This window comes from Xenopus laevis, chromosome 2L (genome assembly GCF_017654675.1).
Source record: "Xenopus laevis strain J_2021 chromosome 2L, Xenopus_laevis_v10.1, whole genome shotgun sequence".
Classification (NCBI taxonomy): domain Eukaryota; kingdom Metazoa; phylum Chordata; class Amphibia; order Anura; family Pipidae; genus Xenopus; species Xenopus laevis.
Genome location: NC_054373.1, coordinates 11,182,971 through 11,195,851, shown reverse-complemented (window position 1 = coordinate 11,195,851; position 12,881 = coordinate 11,182,971). Strand labels below are relative to the sequence as shown.

The 12,881-nt window shown below is 42.7% G+C and overlaps 1 protein-coding gene across 3 annotated transcripts in view; it reads right to left on the bottom strand.

Annotated features, from left to right (window-relative positions):
- Nucleotides 1–12,881, bottom strand: part of brwd1.L (bromodomain and WD repeat domain containing 1 L homeolog) — a 63,462-nt gene that overhangs the window by 13,951 nt on the left and 36,630 nt on the right. For 2 of the 3 annotated variants that reach the window (XM_041581542.1, XM_041581543.1), the window contains 13 exons: nt 10,964–11,080; nt 10,605–10,770; nt 9,534–9,618; nt 8,192–8,338; nt 7,846–7,919; nt 6,532–6,718; nt 6,314–6,436; nt 6,064–6,171; nt 5,815–5,939; nt 2,353–2,453; nt 2,118–2,229; nt 1,593–1,654; nt 230–385 (listed from right to left, as the gene is read on the bottom strand). In XM_041581542.1, the coding sequence (XP_041437476.1) occupies nt 230–385; nt 1,593–1,654; nt 2,118–2,229; nt 2,353–2,453; nt 5,815–5,939; nt 6,064–6,171; nt 6,314–6,436; nt 6,532–6,718; nt 7,846–7,919; nt 8,192–8,338; nt 9,534–9,618; nt 10,605–10,770; nt 10,964–11,080 (1,563 nt within the window). The remainder of the gene's footprint in view (nt 1–229; nt 386–1,592; nt 1,655–2,117; nt 2,230–2,352; nt 2,454–5,814; nt 5,940–6,063; nt 6,172–6,313; nt 6,437–6,531; nt 6,719–7,845; nt 7,920–8,191; nt 8,339–9,533; nt 9,619–10,604; nt 10,771–10,963; nt 11,081–12,881) is intronic. The other variant, XM_018245892.2, reaches the window with a different exon arrangement.

Sequence of the window (12,881 nt, the reverse complement as noted above, 5' to 3'; positions counted from 1 at the left end):
CAGATGTGCTGCACATAGGAGGTGAATTGTATATGCATTTTGGCTTGGAATGCAGGTAGAAGTGAAAAAACACAGCTCATTTGAAAGTGAAAGCAGGAATACTGCCAGGGGACAGACAGTGGAGTTGTTTGCTATGTAATAGGGTGGAACAGTTCCTCAAGCAAGCATATTAGGAATGAATCACATCTGTACTGGTTGCACCAACGATACCAAATATTTGTTTTCTTACCCATACAAAGGATCTGGTCGATGCCACAAATAATGCGTTCGCATTCAGCGTCTTGATCCCCATTACCCCATTCTCCTTTTTGAGGACTGTACAGCAACTCTTCTAGCTCATCTGAGTTGAGGGAAATGCTGGTTCCTAGTTCTGAAGGCGGACTCACTAACAAGAGAGGAGTTTTGTGTTACAATGAGTTTATGCTGCGACCAAGACTAGAAGTTGTTTGAAGAGATACTCTAAGCTAAGGGCAGTGCGGATTTCCAGGCATAATGGAGCCTAGTAGCACACATTGGATGGATGAACCAAATGCACAGATTAGCAAAAGTGTGGCCACTAGGGTGGAAGACACACAGCGCTACTAGTTAAAGCTACTTGTCATGGCTACAAAATAGACAAGTGATAACTGGCTTTTCTAAAACACTACACGTGTTTTAGAAGAGGCAATTCTCAGTATCGTCTATGGCAGGGTTTTTTGGGAGCATTTTATAGGCACAACAAGTAGCTGCTACTAGAAGCTCCGGAGCTACTTGTAGCAGCTACATGTAAGTGCACACGGGGAGACTAATCGTCTCTTCTACTGGGCGACAATCTCCCGAAGTTTCCTCGTGAGGCAACTTCGGAAAGCGAAGTGCCGCGAGTGCCATACCGCTGGCGATTTTTCATTATAGCTGGCTGGAAGTAAGGGCAAGGCAGATCGGGGAGATTGTCGCCTAGAGGAGGCGATTAGCAGCCAGGCTATTAAATCTCCCTGTGTGCCCTTATGGCTACAAAATGCCCAAATCAAAAAAGCCTGTCATAGACAATACTGAGAACTGCCTCTGCTAAAACACATGTATTGTCTTAGCAAAGCCAATTATCACTATTATCTATTTTGCAGCCATGACAAGTAACTGCTGTTTGTAGCTCTGTGTGTATGCACCCTTAAATCGTTTGCTAGCCGATGACTGCTATACAAAGGGACTAACGGACAGTTAGCCAAAAAGGCTGTTATCAGACTTGAAATGAAAGGTGAACAACTGACCAATCATCTCTCTTTCAGCTGAGCGGACCAACCAAAAACAGACTAAGTAAAAGACGGCCAAAGGAAATATAGTGTCACATTTGTGGTGTACTAGTTTTCACACCTTTGTTTTGGTCAGGAATCCAACAATATGATTAGGTTGGTGGTATTTGCATCCCTCTTACAACACTCCATGTTAATGGTGTATTTCATGAGAAAATGCCATGGAGAAAATGAATTAATGAGCTGGGAATATTAGTACAGATCCTTCACTTAACATTTATCACAGACAACACAAATCTCCATTTTAAGCCAAACCAGGGATTTACACTTTCCTAAGTGGTCTTAGAAATAAAGTTGACAACCTACCATAAGCTGGAATGATTTCCATATCCCAAGGACTTAACCTTTCTATTTCCGTGTTGTCCCACCTGTTGAGATGAAGGCACATGAAAATAGGCAATCATTGTGTTGACATTGTAAATATACATGGCTGATGGATGTTAACATTTTTTGGAAAGTATGAAGAGAGCCAGAAAGTAAAAGCATCATACCATGTCAACTCATTTAAACACTCACAAAATTGAGGACAAGTGTGCTTACGGCAGGAAAACACCAGAACAGATGTATGGTATGTCATTACAGGTTATGAGAAAACCTAGGAAAGAGCCATTTATGGTCCTGTTCGTGTAGTAACCCCCTAATAAGGTCATGCCAGGAATTATAATGAGCCTTGAGCAAAGAAATCGCTTTCATCCAATAACCCACTGAATCTAACATTTAGTCAACAAGAGAAAAACTTTCTTAACACCCATTAGATGATTCTTTCCAAATAGACAACCCAGTCTAAGTCTCAGGTGTTGAACAAAAAAAAAACTTTTATAGAAGGCTTACTTCACTGTGTAGCACTGAAATAGGCTGTCTGGGTAATCGGGCTGGTATGGCTCTTGATCCATAACTGTTCCAAACCACCAAGCATCGTCTATAATGGAGCGGAACCTGTCGCCTAGAAAATGAACACAAGTATTGCCACTGAATATAATATAAATGGCATACGCAGAAAAACAAATGAACAGAGCAAGTACAATAAATATAAGCAAGTGAATGAGGGCTAAAGCAAGTCACATACTTTCTCTGAAGAACGTACCAGCATGCCAGTCTGTTTGACAAGACTGATCGTAGAACTGCTTTAACACGAGGAAATCAATGACATCGGGCATATCATGATACCTAAGCACAAAAAGCAGAGTACTGGTAAAAATACTAACACATGCTTTCAGCAACCATCTCCTAGGCTGTAATGTAGGCTTGTCTGCCCAAAATGTAGACATTGACAATTTAAAGACTACAGCTGGTACACAGAAATATATGCTTCTTTTTCTTATCCATGTCCTTTTTCTTATAATGTCCATACCTTTTATCTCCAGTCATAATGAGGACACAGGAACAGTGGGGTAAAGGGCCCCTCCCACCAGAAGGCAGGACAATGAAGTGATGTCAGAATTATTCCCTCTCCCCCTTTACCCCCTCACACAGCTAGCAGTGCTCAGTTACTAACAGAGAACTCAAACATGAACTGAATCAACCAGAACTATTATACATGTAAGACAAAAATCCGCTTCCTAGTTTGCCAATACGGGAATGTGTATGGCAGACAGATGTGTGATGACTTCTGCCCAAATATATATATATATAATATACATGTTAATAAAGAACTTTTCTGTTGCTGCCTTGCTCCAGGTGCCTACTTGACGATTGTCTGTTTGGATGCATACTGGGTGGCGTAGGAGAAGATCCTGCCACGACTGAAGGGCCAATCTAATTGCTTGGAGATCCTGCCACGACTGAAGGGCCAATCGAATTGCTCGGATATCTAAGAGGTTGATGGGTAGGACAGATTTGGAGTCCACTGGCCCTGACCCTGACCCCTCCCTGGAATGTTGCTCTCCAGCACTGCAGACTGGCATCTGTCGTGACGATCTGCCAGGCTGGTTCCAAGAACGTTCAGCCCCAAACTAAGTGGGAGTTCAGCCATCATTCCAAAGACCTCTTGGTTCCTGGCGGGAGAGAGATGCACTGATGCAGGGAGACCCTGCTCCAGGGGTAGTAGCCTGTAGAAGGTGATGGTGAAACTGGGCGAACGGTACTGCTTCTTTGGCTGACCATCAGTCAAGGACCCTCATGCAGAAGTGTGGGGTCTGCATTGCCTTTAGGAGCCGTATGAAGGACTTACCTTTTAGCCGTTTCTCCACTGGGAGAACATTTTTTGTTGAATTGTGTCGAATCTCAATCCCAGGAAGGTCATACTTTGGCTGAAAGAGAGAGGGGATTTTTGAAGATTGATCATCGAACCGAATTCTTTCGAGGCTCTGGATAGAAAGTTCAGCCACCTCCTTGGAGCGAGCCTTGATGAGGAGGTTGTCCAAATATGGAGTAATAGTTACACCATGGACATGGAGAAAAGCCACCATGGCAAACATAATCCCTGTTGCTTGAGAGATAATATTTTTAGCTGCTCCCGAAAGTCTGGATCCTTTGAAGGGAATGAAAATTGGTTTTTAGCTAAAAAAGGGTTATCTGCCTGCACAAGCTGGGTAAAAGAGGTAGTCCAAGCTTAAATAGCCCTGCTGACCCAGGCAGCCACCAAGATGCATAGGAGAGCTGATCCGGAGGACACAAAGATGGCCTAAAGGAAACATTGAGCTTCTTATCGGTCGGGTCCTTCAAGGCAGAAATATCTGGAACCATAAGGGGTTTTGGCCTTTGACAACCTGGATACGGGAGCATCCAACCACAGGAGGGGTGCTCCATTTGTTAATAAACTCCTTTGGAAAGCAATAGTTTGGTAAAATGTCTAGTGACCTGGAATTTTTTCTCAGGCGTCTGCCATTCATCCGTAATTAAGGCCTGAAGTTTTTCGTGAGCAGGAAAGGTAGCAGAACGCCTTTCTACCAGAATCACACTTACATTTTAATGAGACAGTGGGCACTTGGTTCAGACAAAAAGGTAACCACTGAGTGACTTTGCCTACCTGCCTTGAATAAATTCCCCTTTCCTTCAGCCATGCTGGTAAAATAGTGGTTGCGTTATGCAGAATTGGGCCTACTGTGCTGTAGCAGTTCAGGAGGTGAGAGCGGAGAGACTTGTAGGATGTCTGCAGAGTGCAGCTGCACTGTAAAAGTGTGCTTGTACAGGCGATCTGATCCGCCCCCTTTCCTGTATCGTGTGGTTGGAGAAGCATCGCTTTGGATGCGCTGTGCCGATGTGGCCATTACGTGCAGTGGATCGCAAGTGGCTGAAGGCAAGGAATCCACCGGGGAGTATGCCCTCATACCTTATAAGGGGAGGGAACTGGTGTTGCGCACCAGTCTCTGTAAGACGCACCGGGAGATTTCTCCAGTTTCTTACCTCTCGACGTCTCTGCCCGTCTGCTGATGCGCAGGCGCACCCTCCCCACGGCATCACACGCACTGGCCAGGTGCAAGTGACGCTGGTGTCGGTTCACCAGCACTTGATGCCAAGCGACATGACGCCATTTTTCGGCGCGAGATTTGAATTTTTAAGCGCCAATTCTCCTTTAAAAGGGCCTGTATCCATTTTAACAGTGCCTGAGCTGGCTTCTGTTCACAGATCCTGCTGAAGAACTATATACTATTGGAAATTTCTGTTTTTGACTTCTGCCTGTTTTTGACTTTGATTCCTGCCGCCTGCCTTGACTCTTTGCCTGTTTGTGACTACATTTTTGCCTAATCCTTGCCGGTACCTCTTTACGGACTTGTTACTACCAAACGTACCAATTCCTTGTTGGTTCCGCGGCAGAAAGCCCGGGTGTCGGTGAACACTGGAATTCACATGGGTTTCCCTTGTGGGTCTGAGTGTATCCGCTGCCTTGAAGATCCCTGATTGACGAGTACATTACAGTCTCAACCGGTCCCTAGCAGAAACATTCCAGCTTCGTCGCCTCCAGGGGGCCCCAAAAGTGCAGACACTCCAAAATGGCCAGGAGGGATGCAGGTGGAGCAGTTTACCCCTGTTGTTGGTGCTACTCTCCAACCAAAGTTGTCCTTGTGCAGGGCCTCTCTAAGAGCCAGCCCAAACCTCTTGTGATGAGGACAATGAAAAAATGGAGTGCTGCTAGCTGTGTAGGGGCGTAACAGGGGAGAGGGAAGGTCAGCAACTCTAGCATCACTTGTGTCCTGGCCTCCTGGTGGGTGGGGGCCTTTACCCAAGTGTTCCTATGTCCCCCCTCAACGTTAGAGAGAGAGTAGTTAAATTTAATTGGTCCACCAATTGTATGGCCAAATTGTAAAAATCTAGTATTAGGATTTCACCAATACGGCAATACTAGTATCATGTGTGGCCATCTGCAGACCCAGAGGTAGTCCCTGTATGGTTATTTTAGCTTCCCAAGCTGTGGAGTTTCATGACATATGCAACAATAACAGCTCTCCTATAGCGAGATAATTTAGTTTTTTGTCATGTGTTTTATATGTTTATGCAGAGATCCACCTAAAACATCACAGCAGCTGTATGAAAGAACTAACTTCAACAAACAGCGTACTGCGCTCTAAATATCATATTTCCTACTTACTTGAGGGAAAATGACTGATTTGTGAACTTCCCAGTAACATGGTCAATCAAGGCAAGTTTGAGGCAACATAAAGTAGGAGGACCAACGTCGTAGCGGATTCCTACAACTTTCACAAGTTCCTGGTCCTTATACAAAAAAAAAAAAAAATAACCAATCCATGACTATCCATAGAGGTTAATTCTAACTATGGATAACGAGTCAATGTATATTGCAAACGTCCTTAAAGAGTACTGCCAATGCTTCTCTCACCCGTAGCATGATGTGCTTCCAAGGTTCTTTCAGCTTTTTCAGAAAGTTGAGGTTGTTTCTTTTGACCACATTGATGTAAGATTCATGGCCCTGTCGAAAGTATATTACCTAGAGCAGGAGCAAAAAGTGTCTTTTAACTGACCTTCATTTCTTCGAAAATGAAAGAAAACAATACTTGCGCAATTAAAAAGCCTTTACGGTCAGTATCCCCTAAACCAACAAGAATTTACAACAAATGCTACATTCTTACATCATCCCCCATCTGAGGAACAAAAGGAGATCTTCTGGGTGTTGTGTCTGTTATCCAAAGAGGGGGGTGCAAATCAGTTAAATTCTCCCCGTCAGACAGCGGCCTTCCTGCACTCTGCACCTCCTACAAATAGAAACATAAGAAGCAGGCTAAACAATGATCCTGATACAAATTTAAATGATGCTGTAGAAGCAACAGTCCGTACAACTTTTGCATACCGAATTGGAACGTCTTCGTTTTGGAATCCTCTTCTTTGGAGAAGATAATCGTTCCTCAGCAGAGCTCTCTTCCTCCTCCTCTTCCTCCTCGGAACTTGTAATTATGGTCTTTAACTGACGCCGTGTGGAAATGCGGCTAGGTGGTTGCAGATTGATTCCAGCATCAACAGTCCAGTCTGAGTACTCACTGAATAAACCAATACATTGGGAAAGAGACAAGGGTTTGATAAGTTTCCTCATTCTTAAGGGGTGGTTCACCTTTAAGTTAACTTTTTAATTGGTCTTCATTTTTTTTTTATTTTTGGATTTGCCTTCTTCCGACTCTTACCATTTTTCATATGGGGGTCACTGTCCCCATCTAAAAACAGTAAAGCTATAAATGTATTGTTATTGCTACTTTTTATTACTCCTGTAACTTTCTATTCAGGCTTCTACTATTCATATTCCTGTCACTTATTCAAATCAATGCACGTTTGCTAGGGTAACTTGGGCCCTAGCAACCGGATTGCTGAATTTGCCAACTGGAAAGCTGCTGAATGAAACGTTAAATAACTCAAAAACCACAAATAAAAACCAATTGCAAATTGTCTCAGAATATTACTTTCTAAATCATACTAAAAGTTAAAGGGGTGGTTCACCTTTAAGGTAACTTTTATTATGTTATAGAACAGCCAATTCTAAGCAACTTTTAAATGGTTTTCATTATTTATTTTTTATAGTTTTATAGTTATTTGCCTTTTTCCTCTGACTCTTTGCAGCTTTCAAATGGGCTGCCTCCCTTTTAAAAAAACAAATGCTCCGTAAGGCTACAAATATATTGTTATTGTTACTTTTTATTACTGATCCTTCTATTCAGGTCTCTCCTATTCATATTCAAGTCTCTTATTCAAATCAATGCATGGTTGCTAGGGTAATTTGGACCCTAGTAACCATATTGCTTAAGATGTAAATTGAAGAGCTGCTGAACAAAAAGCTAAATAACTCGAAAACCTTCAATAATAAAAAATGAAAACCAAATGCAAATTGTCTCAGAATATCACTCTCCACATCATACTAAAAGTTATCTTAAAGGTGAACAACCCCTTTAATGTAAAGGCGAACAGCCCCTTTAAGCCTAGTTCACATGAGGTGTCACAAGCAATTATTAAACCATTGTGGGTGACATTCCACTGTGGACAATGAAAGGGGCCACAAGTTACACATTAGCAATCATTTCAGATAATGATAGTGAGCCACGGGCTACTCATTTATTTTTACCACTGCTTAAAGCAATAGGTTTGGAATACTAATAGTCGTAGTTTCTGTGATTCTTACCTTGACTCTTCACTTCTCCAGTCTTCTTCTTTGTCAGTAGACACATGACTTGATGTATCGTCCACAGTGCTGATCTGCAGGATCGCAAAAATGAAAAGCTAATTAAACTCAAATGTATGAATCTGGTGAGAAGAGCACAAGGAGCATTGGGACTGCGCAGAAATCTGCATATCGTATTTGTAAGCTTACCTGAAACATAGAATGCTATAAAATCCGAAGAGGAGTGAAACAATTGTAGAGGATACCATTCGTCAAAACTTTGAATGCAAAGATTATTTTTTTAATAATTTATGCTACTAAAATCGGACAAATGGCCCCAGTATTTCATAGGAGTTTTAACACTTGCCTCTTCCTCTGACGCTCTAGACTCTGTTTCTTCGCCTTCTTCACAAGAGAGATCAAGGAATTGTTCCACATCAGGCCGGGGTGATGGACTGCGACACTTTGGCCTCTTGTTGCTTTTCACATTTTGCTTTTCAGCTGGAAAATGATTCTGACCAACAGAAATTTGTATATAGTAGAAACATCACACAGAAACAAACAAACCCTCTCCGCACTCCGCTATCTGCTTATATCAGGGGATACAATCTGTTCATTTTAGGCCAATCCATTTGTCCACTTCACCTGACAGAACTGTGCTTTTTTACTTGTTTTTTATCATATCTTCAAACATAGTTCAAAGCCTTCTTAGAAGCATGAGGTGTGCAAGGCTGCGAACACATTGGTGGAAGAGGAATTCCTTGGGCAGTCCAACAGCATAGAAGAGGCAAATACCATGTATTAGTTATTTTAAGGTTGTGATATTCTGTCAGGCCAACTACCAGGACAGAACAGCAGGGGGCGCTTCATTTACACATTCATTATGTAAAAAGTGCTAATATAGCATAAAAAACAATAAGAATAAATGTATTATTTATTGCAATTTTACATTACGTTGGTGGTGTGAGGTGTTAAGTTCCCTTTAAGCACGAGTGCCTAATACTGCTAGTCGTGCAAGAATTACCCTAATCAAAACTGCTACAGGATCTATTATCTGGAATGCCTGGGACCAGGGTTTAAAAATAAAATATCCCATACATGTAGGATAATGGTACATGGTTCACTCTGTTGGTTGGTGTCTAAACTGTATATAGCCAATCAGCAGTCTTCTGCTCCCTGAATGTGGGTGAGCTGACAATCCTTTAGTATGCATACTTGCTTATAATTATACTCCAGTTTGACGTAGTATGAAAAGCAGCTTTTTCATTTCTATATAAAGTGTTAACTAGGGATGCACTGAACCCAGGATTCTGTTCGGGATTTGGCCTTTTTTTCAGCAGGATTCGGGCTTTTTTCAGCAGGATTCGTCCGAACAGAATCAGAATCCTAATTTGCATATGCAAATTAGGGGCAGGGAGCGACATCGCATGACTTTTTGTCAGAAAACAAGGAAGTAAAGAATGTTTCCCCTTCCCACCCCTAACCTGCATATTCAAATTAGGATTCAGATTCTGTATTCAGCCCAATCTTTCAAGAAGGATTCGGGGGTTCGGCCGGATCCAAAATGGATTTGGTGCATCCCTAGTGTAAACACACACACTGTGAAATTCATACATAAAAACTGGAGCCACTAGCTGCAGCAATTAAGCTGCTGTTTTAAGGAAAGCCTGCTGTATGTAGAGAGAACTACTGAATAAAAGTCCTTTTACCTCCTGAAAACTCAGCTGTAAAATCTGTTTCAGAAAGTATGCTTTCTCTTCCCGTGCTTTCTCAAGTCTGAATTCCTCCTGTTGCCTATGACAGAAGATAACCTTTATTATATTTTGATATAACACATGCTATAGTATGTTAAAAAAGAGAAGCCGTAACCCCGCACTCTCCAGATTTCTCAAAACTGATTTTTAAATAATAAGGCGCCAAAGTTTCTTAAAAGTGCTACGTTTCAATGCTATCTAGTGCATAAATCAGTTTTGTGCCAGCACACCAATCAGTTAATAAATTAATTCAAATCAATTCAATTTATTAATTAATTGATTGGTGTGCTGGCACAAAATTGATTGGGATTAATGCACTAGATAGCATTGGCACGTAGCACTTTAAGAACCTTTGGCACCTAATAACTATTGAAAAATCAATTTTGAGAAATCTGAAGAGTGTGGTGTTTACTGCTTCTCTTTTTTTTAATAATAATACTGGTTGGTAATTGTACCTACACAATTTAAAGTGATTAAGTAAAAGTGAGTGTATATGTAGCTACAAGGAAATCCATTTTCTTTTTTTTCTTTGACATGCTATAGTATACACAAGTGTTTTAATCTGGCCATACGTGGTGAGAACAGCTCGTTTGGCAGTCACTAAACAAACCGATATTAGTCTGATTTGGCCACAAGCTGGGTCAAACTGATGTGATCACTGGCTCAGGGTGGACAATACATCATTGATCTATGAAGACCAGTTGGGTGAAGCTGACCAATTAGGGCTTTTAAACCCTGCCCCATCGATATCTGGCCAATCTTTGGAAAGATATCCGTCAACCGGCCCCATAGATGGACCAATAAGCTGCCAACTCTGTCCGGAGGAACCTTGATGGCAGTGAGAGATCCAGTTTTGCCCTGCATAAGGCCACACAATTTTTCACTTACGTCTACAGCTGCCGTAAATTTCCTATATACGGCTATAGACATGTTAAAGGGATTTTCACTGGCACATAAGCAGCCACCCAAGTAACTTATAAACCAGGTATAGAGCAGAGTGCCCTATAAAGTGATAAAATACTGCACCTGTACACACTGCAGTCAATCTCCGGGACAACAACTCTGCGTCTCCATGCTAGATAGTCTCGCTCAGCAGAGGTCTGACTCGAAATGGAACTGCTTTGTAATTGTCGTACCCCTTGAACCTGACCATTGTGGGAAGCACCAGTGCTTGGAGCAGAGTTGGTATTTTCTGGAAATAAAAAGTCCACCCATTAAAAATTAAAAGTGCAAAATGAAAAATAAATACCATGTACGTGACCGATTCTGAACTGTGTTACTTCCAGCAATTCCATATTTGGAATTCATGTGCTATTGCCCTAACTCCTCTTCCAGTGATACTTGGGTAGTAAAAACAAATGGCAAAACAGATAGTCTGCTTTTACCTCTTTGCCCATCTGCTATTAGAGGTGGTCTTATTCCTTCCTGAGAATTGGGCTCGGCATTCTGCGGATCATTGCTTGCTTGCTGGCCAATTACTTGTTCTACAATTTCTCCATCGCCTTCAAGGAAAGACAAAAATAAATAAATAACCAAAAAGTGCAGAAAAGGGGATGTTAGGCTTTTTAAAGATGCTGCACACAGGATGATAACATTTTGAATACGATTATGATGAACCTGGCGCTTAGACAATGGCCCAGGAACTGAAGGTTCCCTGATATATACAGACTCTCTTATGGCCTTGATCATGTCTTCCACATCTTGGTGCACGTCCCTGTCAGCCTGTGGCATTTCTGGAGACTGCCTCTCCATTACTAAGTTTTCAGATGAAAGGGCTGCCAGATTACACTCGGTACTGGGTTGTTCAGACATATGGCTCAATAACCAGTCCAATGAAGGTAGGTTCCCTACAGGTCAGTCAATGCAAAGACAGAACCTCCAGAAGATGTTCAGATGACAATAATGGAATGGAAGTACTGCCCCACTGACGTGTAGTACTACAGCACCCAGGTATTCCCTGAAGATAAATGGGTGGAGATTATTGTAAGGCAGCCACGGGTGAGGAATGTGGGGCCCAACCACGTAGAAAGAACACAGGGGGAAGTTGATAAAGCCACAACCTACTCACTCTAATGGGTCCCCATAGGGTTAAGAAAAAAAGGCAGGGCCCATGACTAAGTACCCTGAATGGGTGCGAAACGCGTAGAGTGGATGGAGATTTATATTTTTAACTTTGTATAAATAAAATATACTTTTAATTGAATTTCTCTGGTCCTATGGATCCGTGCCGATCGGCCCTGTCTTTTTTCTTTGCCGTACTGCTCCCTAAAGCTGGGGGTCTGGGGCTGGTGCACCCGGACCACATTCATTACTAAGCGAGTCATTTACATTTTATTCTGGAGCACCTTGTTCTCTTCTAATCCCCACTAGGGTTGCCACCCCGGCGGTATTTTACCGGCCTAGCCGGTAAAACACCTGCTAAGGTCGGGACGTTATTATAAATTTACAGTTAGTTGCCAGTAATTTGTAATACCCTTAAAAAAAGACCTTGGCCCCAATTCGCTCAGAACTTATTTTTTTTCAGCATTCAGGGCCCCCTTTTACATCACGTTATGTGGCCCCGGCTCCTTTTGCATCAGGGACACCCCTTTTTTCATCACAAACCTCCCCCTTTTGTTGCTGCCCCACACCGGCTGGTAAACTTTTTCAGAAAAGTGGCCCCCTAGTCCCCATCAAGCATAAATTTGCTGGTAGGAGAATATCAAGCTCCCCCCTCCCGAGATAACCGAGACCAGGTTTCGCCCCAGTGTTAATTCTACTTGCAGATTTATAAGGTCCTCACACCGATAGTCGCGATTATTCCCCCTTGCCTTTCACATCAACCAATGGGACTGGAGCCTCAACAGCCCCCCCCCATCTATTTAAGGAGCTGTCCAGGCACCATGTTTGCAACAATTTGGAAACCGATGTAGAAGTAGAATAGTGTAAATAAGCTTCTCTAACAAGGTAGGGAAATGTACTAGTGATGTGCGGGTCAGGATTTCCTGACCCGCACCCGACCCTAACCCTGCTGCCCGTGCTTCCGGGGTCCTTTTATAGACCCGCGCCGACCCGCCAATGACGTCACAAAAGGGGCGGGGCGAGAACATGCAAGACAGTAAAACCGGAAACCGGCGTTTGAAGGTGGCGGGCGGGGAGAGCAGGAGAAGAGCTCAACCCACGCCCACGAGGAGCAGTGAGAGGTCGACCCAAACCCATCCTACCTGCGGGTATCGGGTCAGCCCGCACATCACTAAAATGTACATACTATTGCAGAGCTAAAAACACCTTAAAGGACCAGTAACAACAATTTTTTTTAATGCT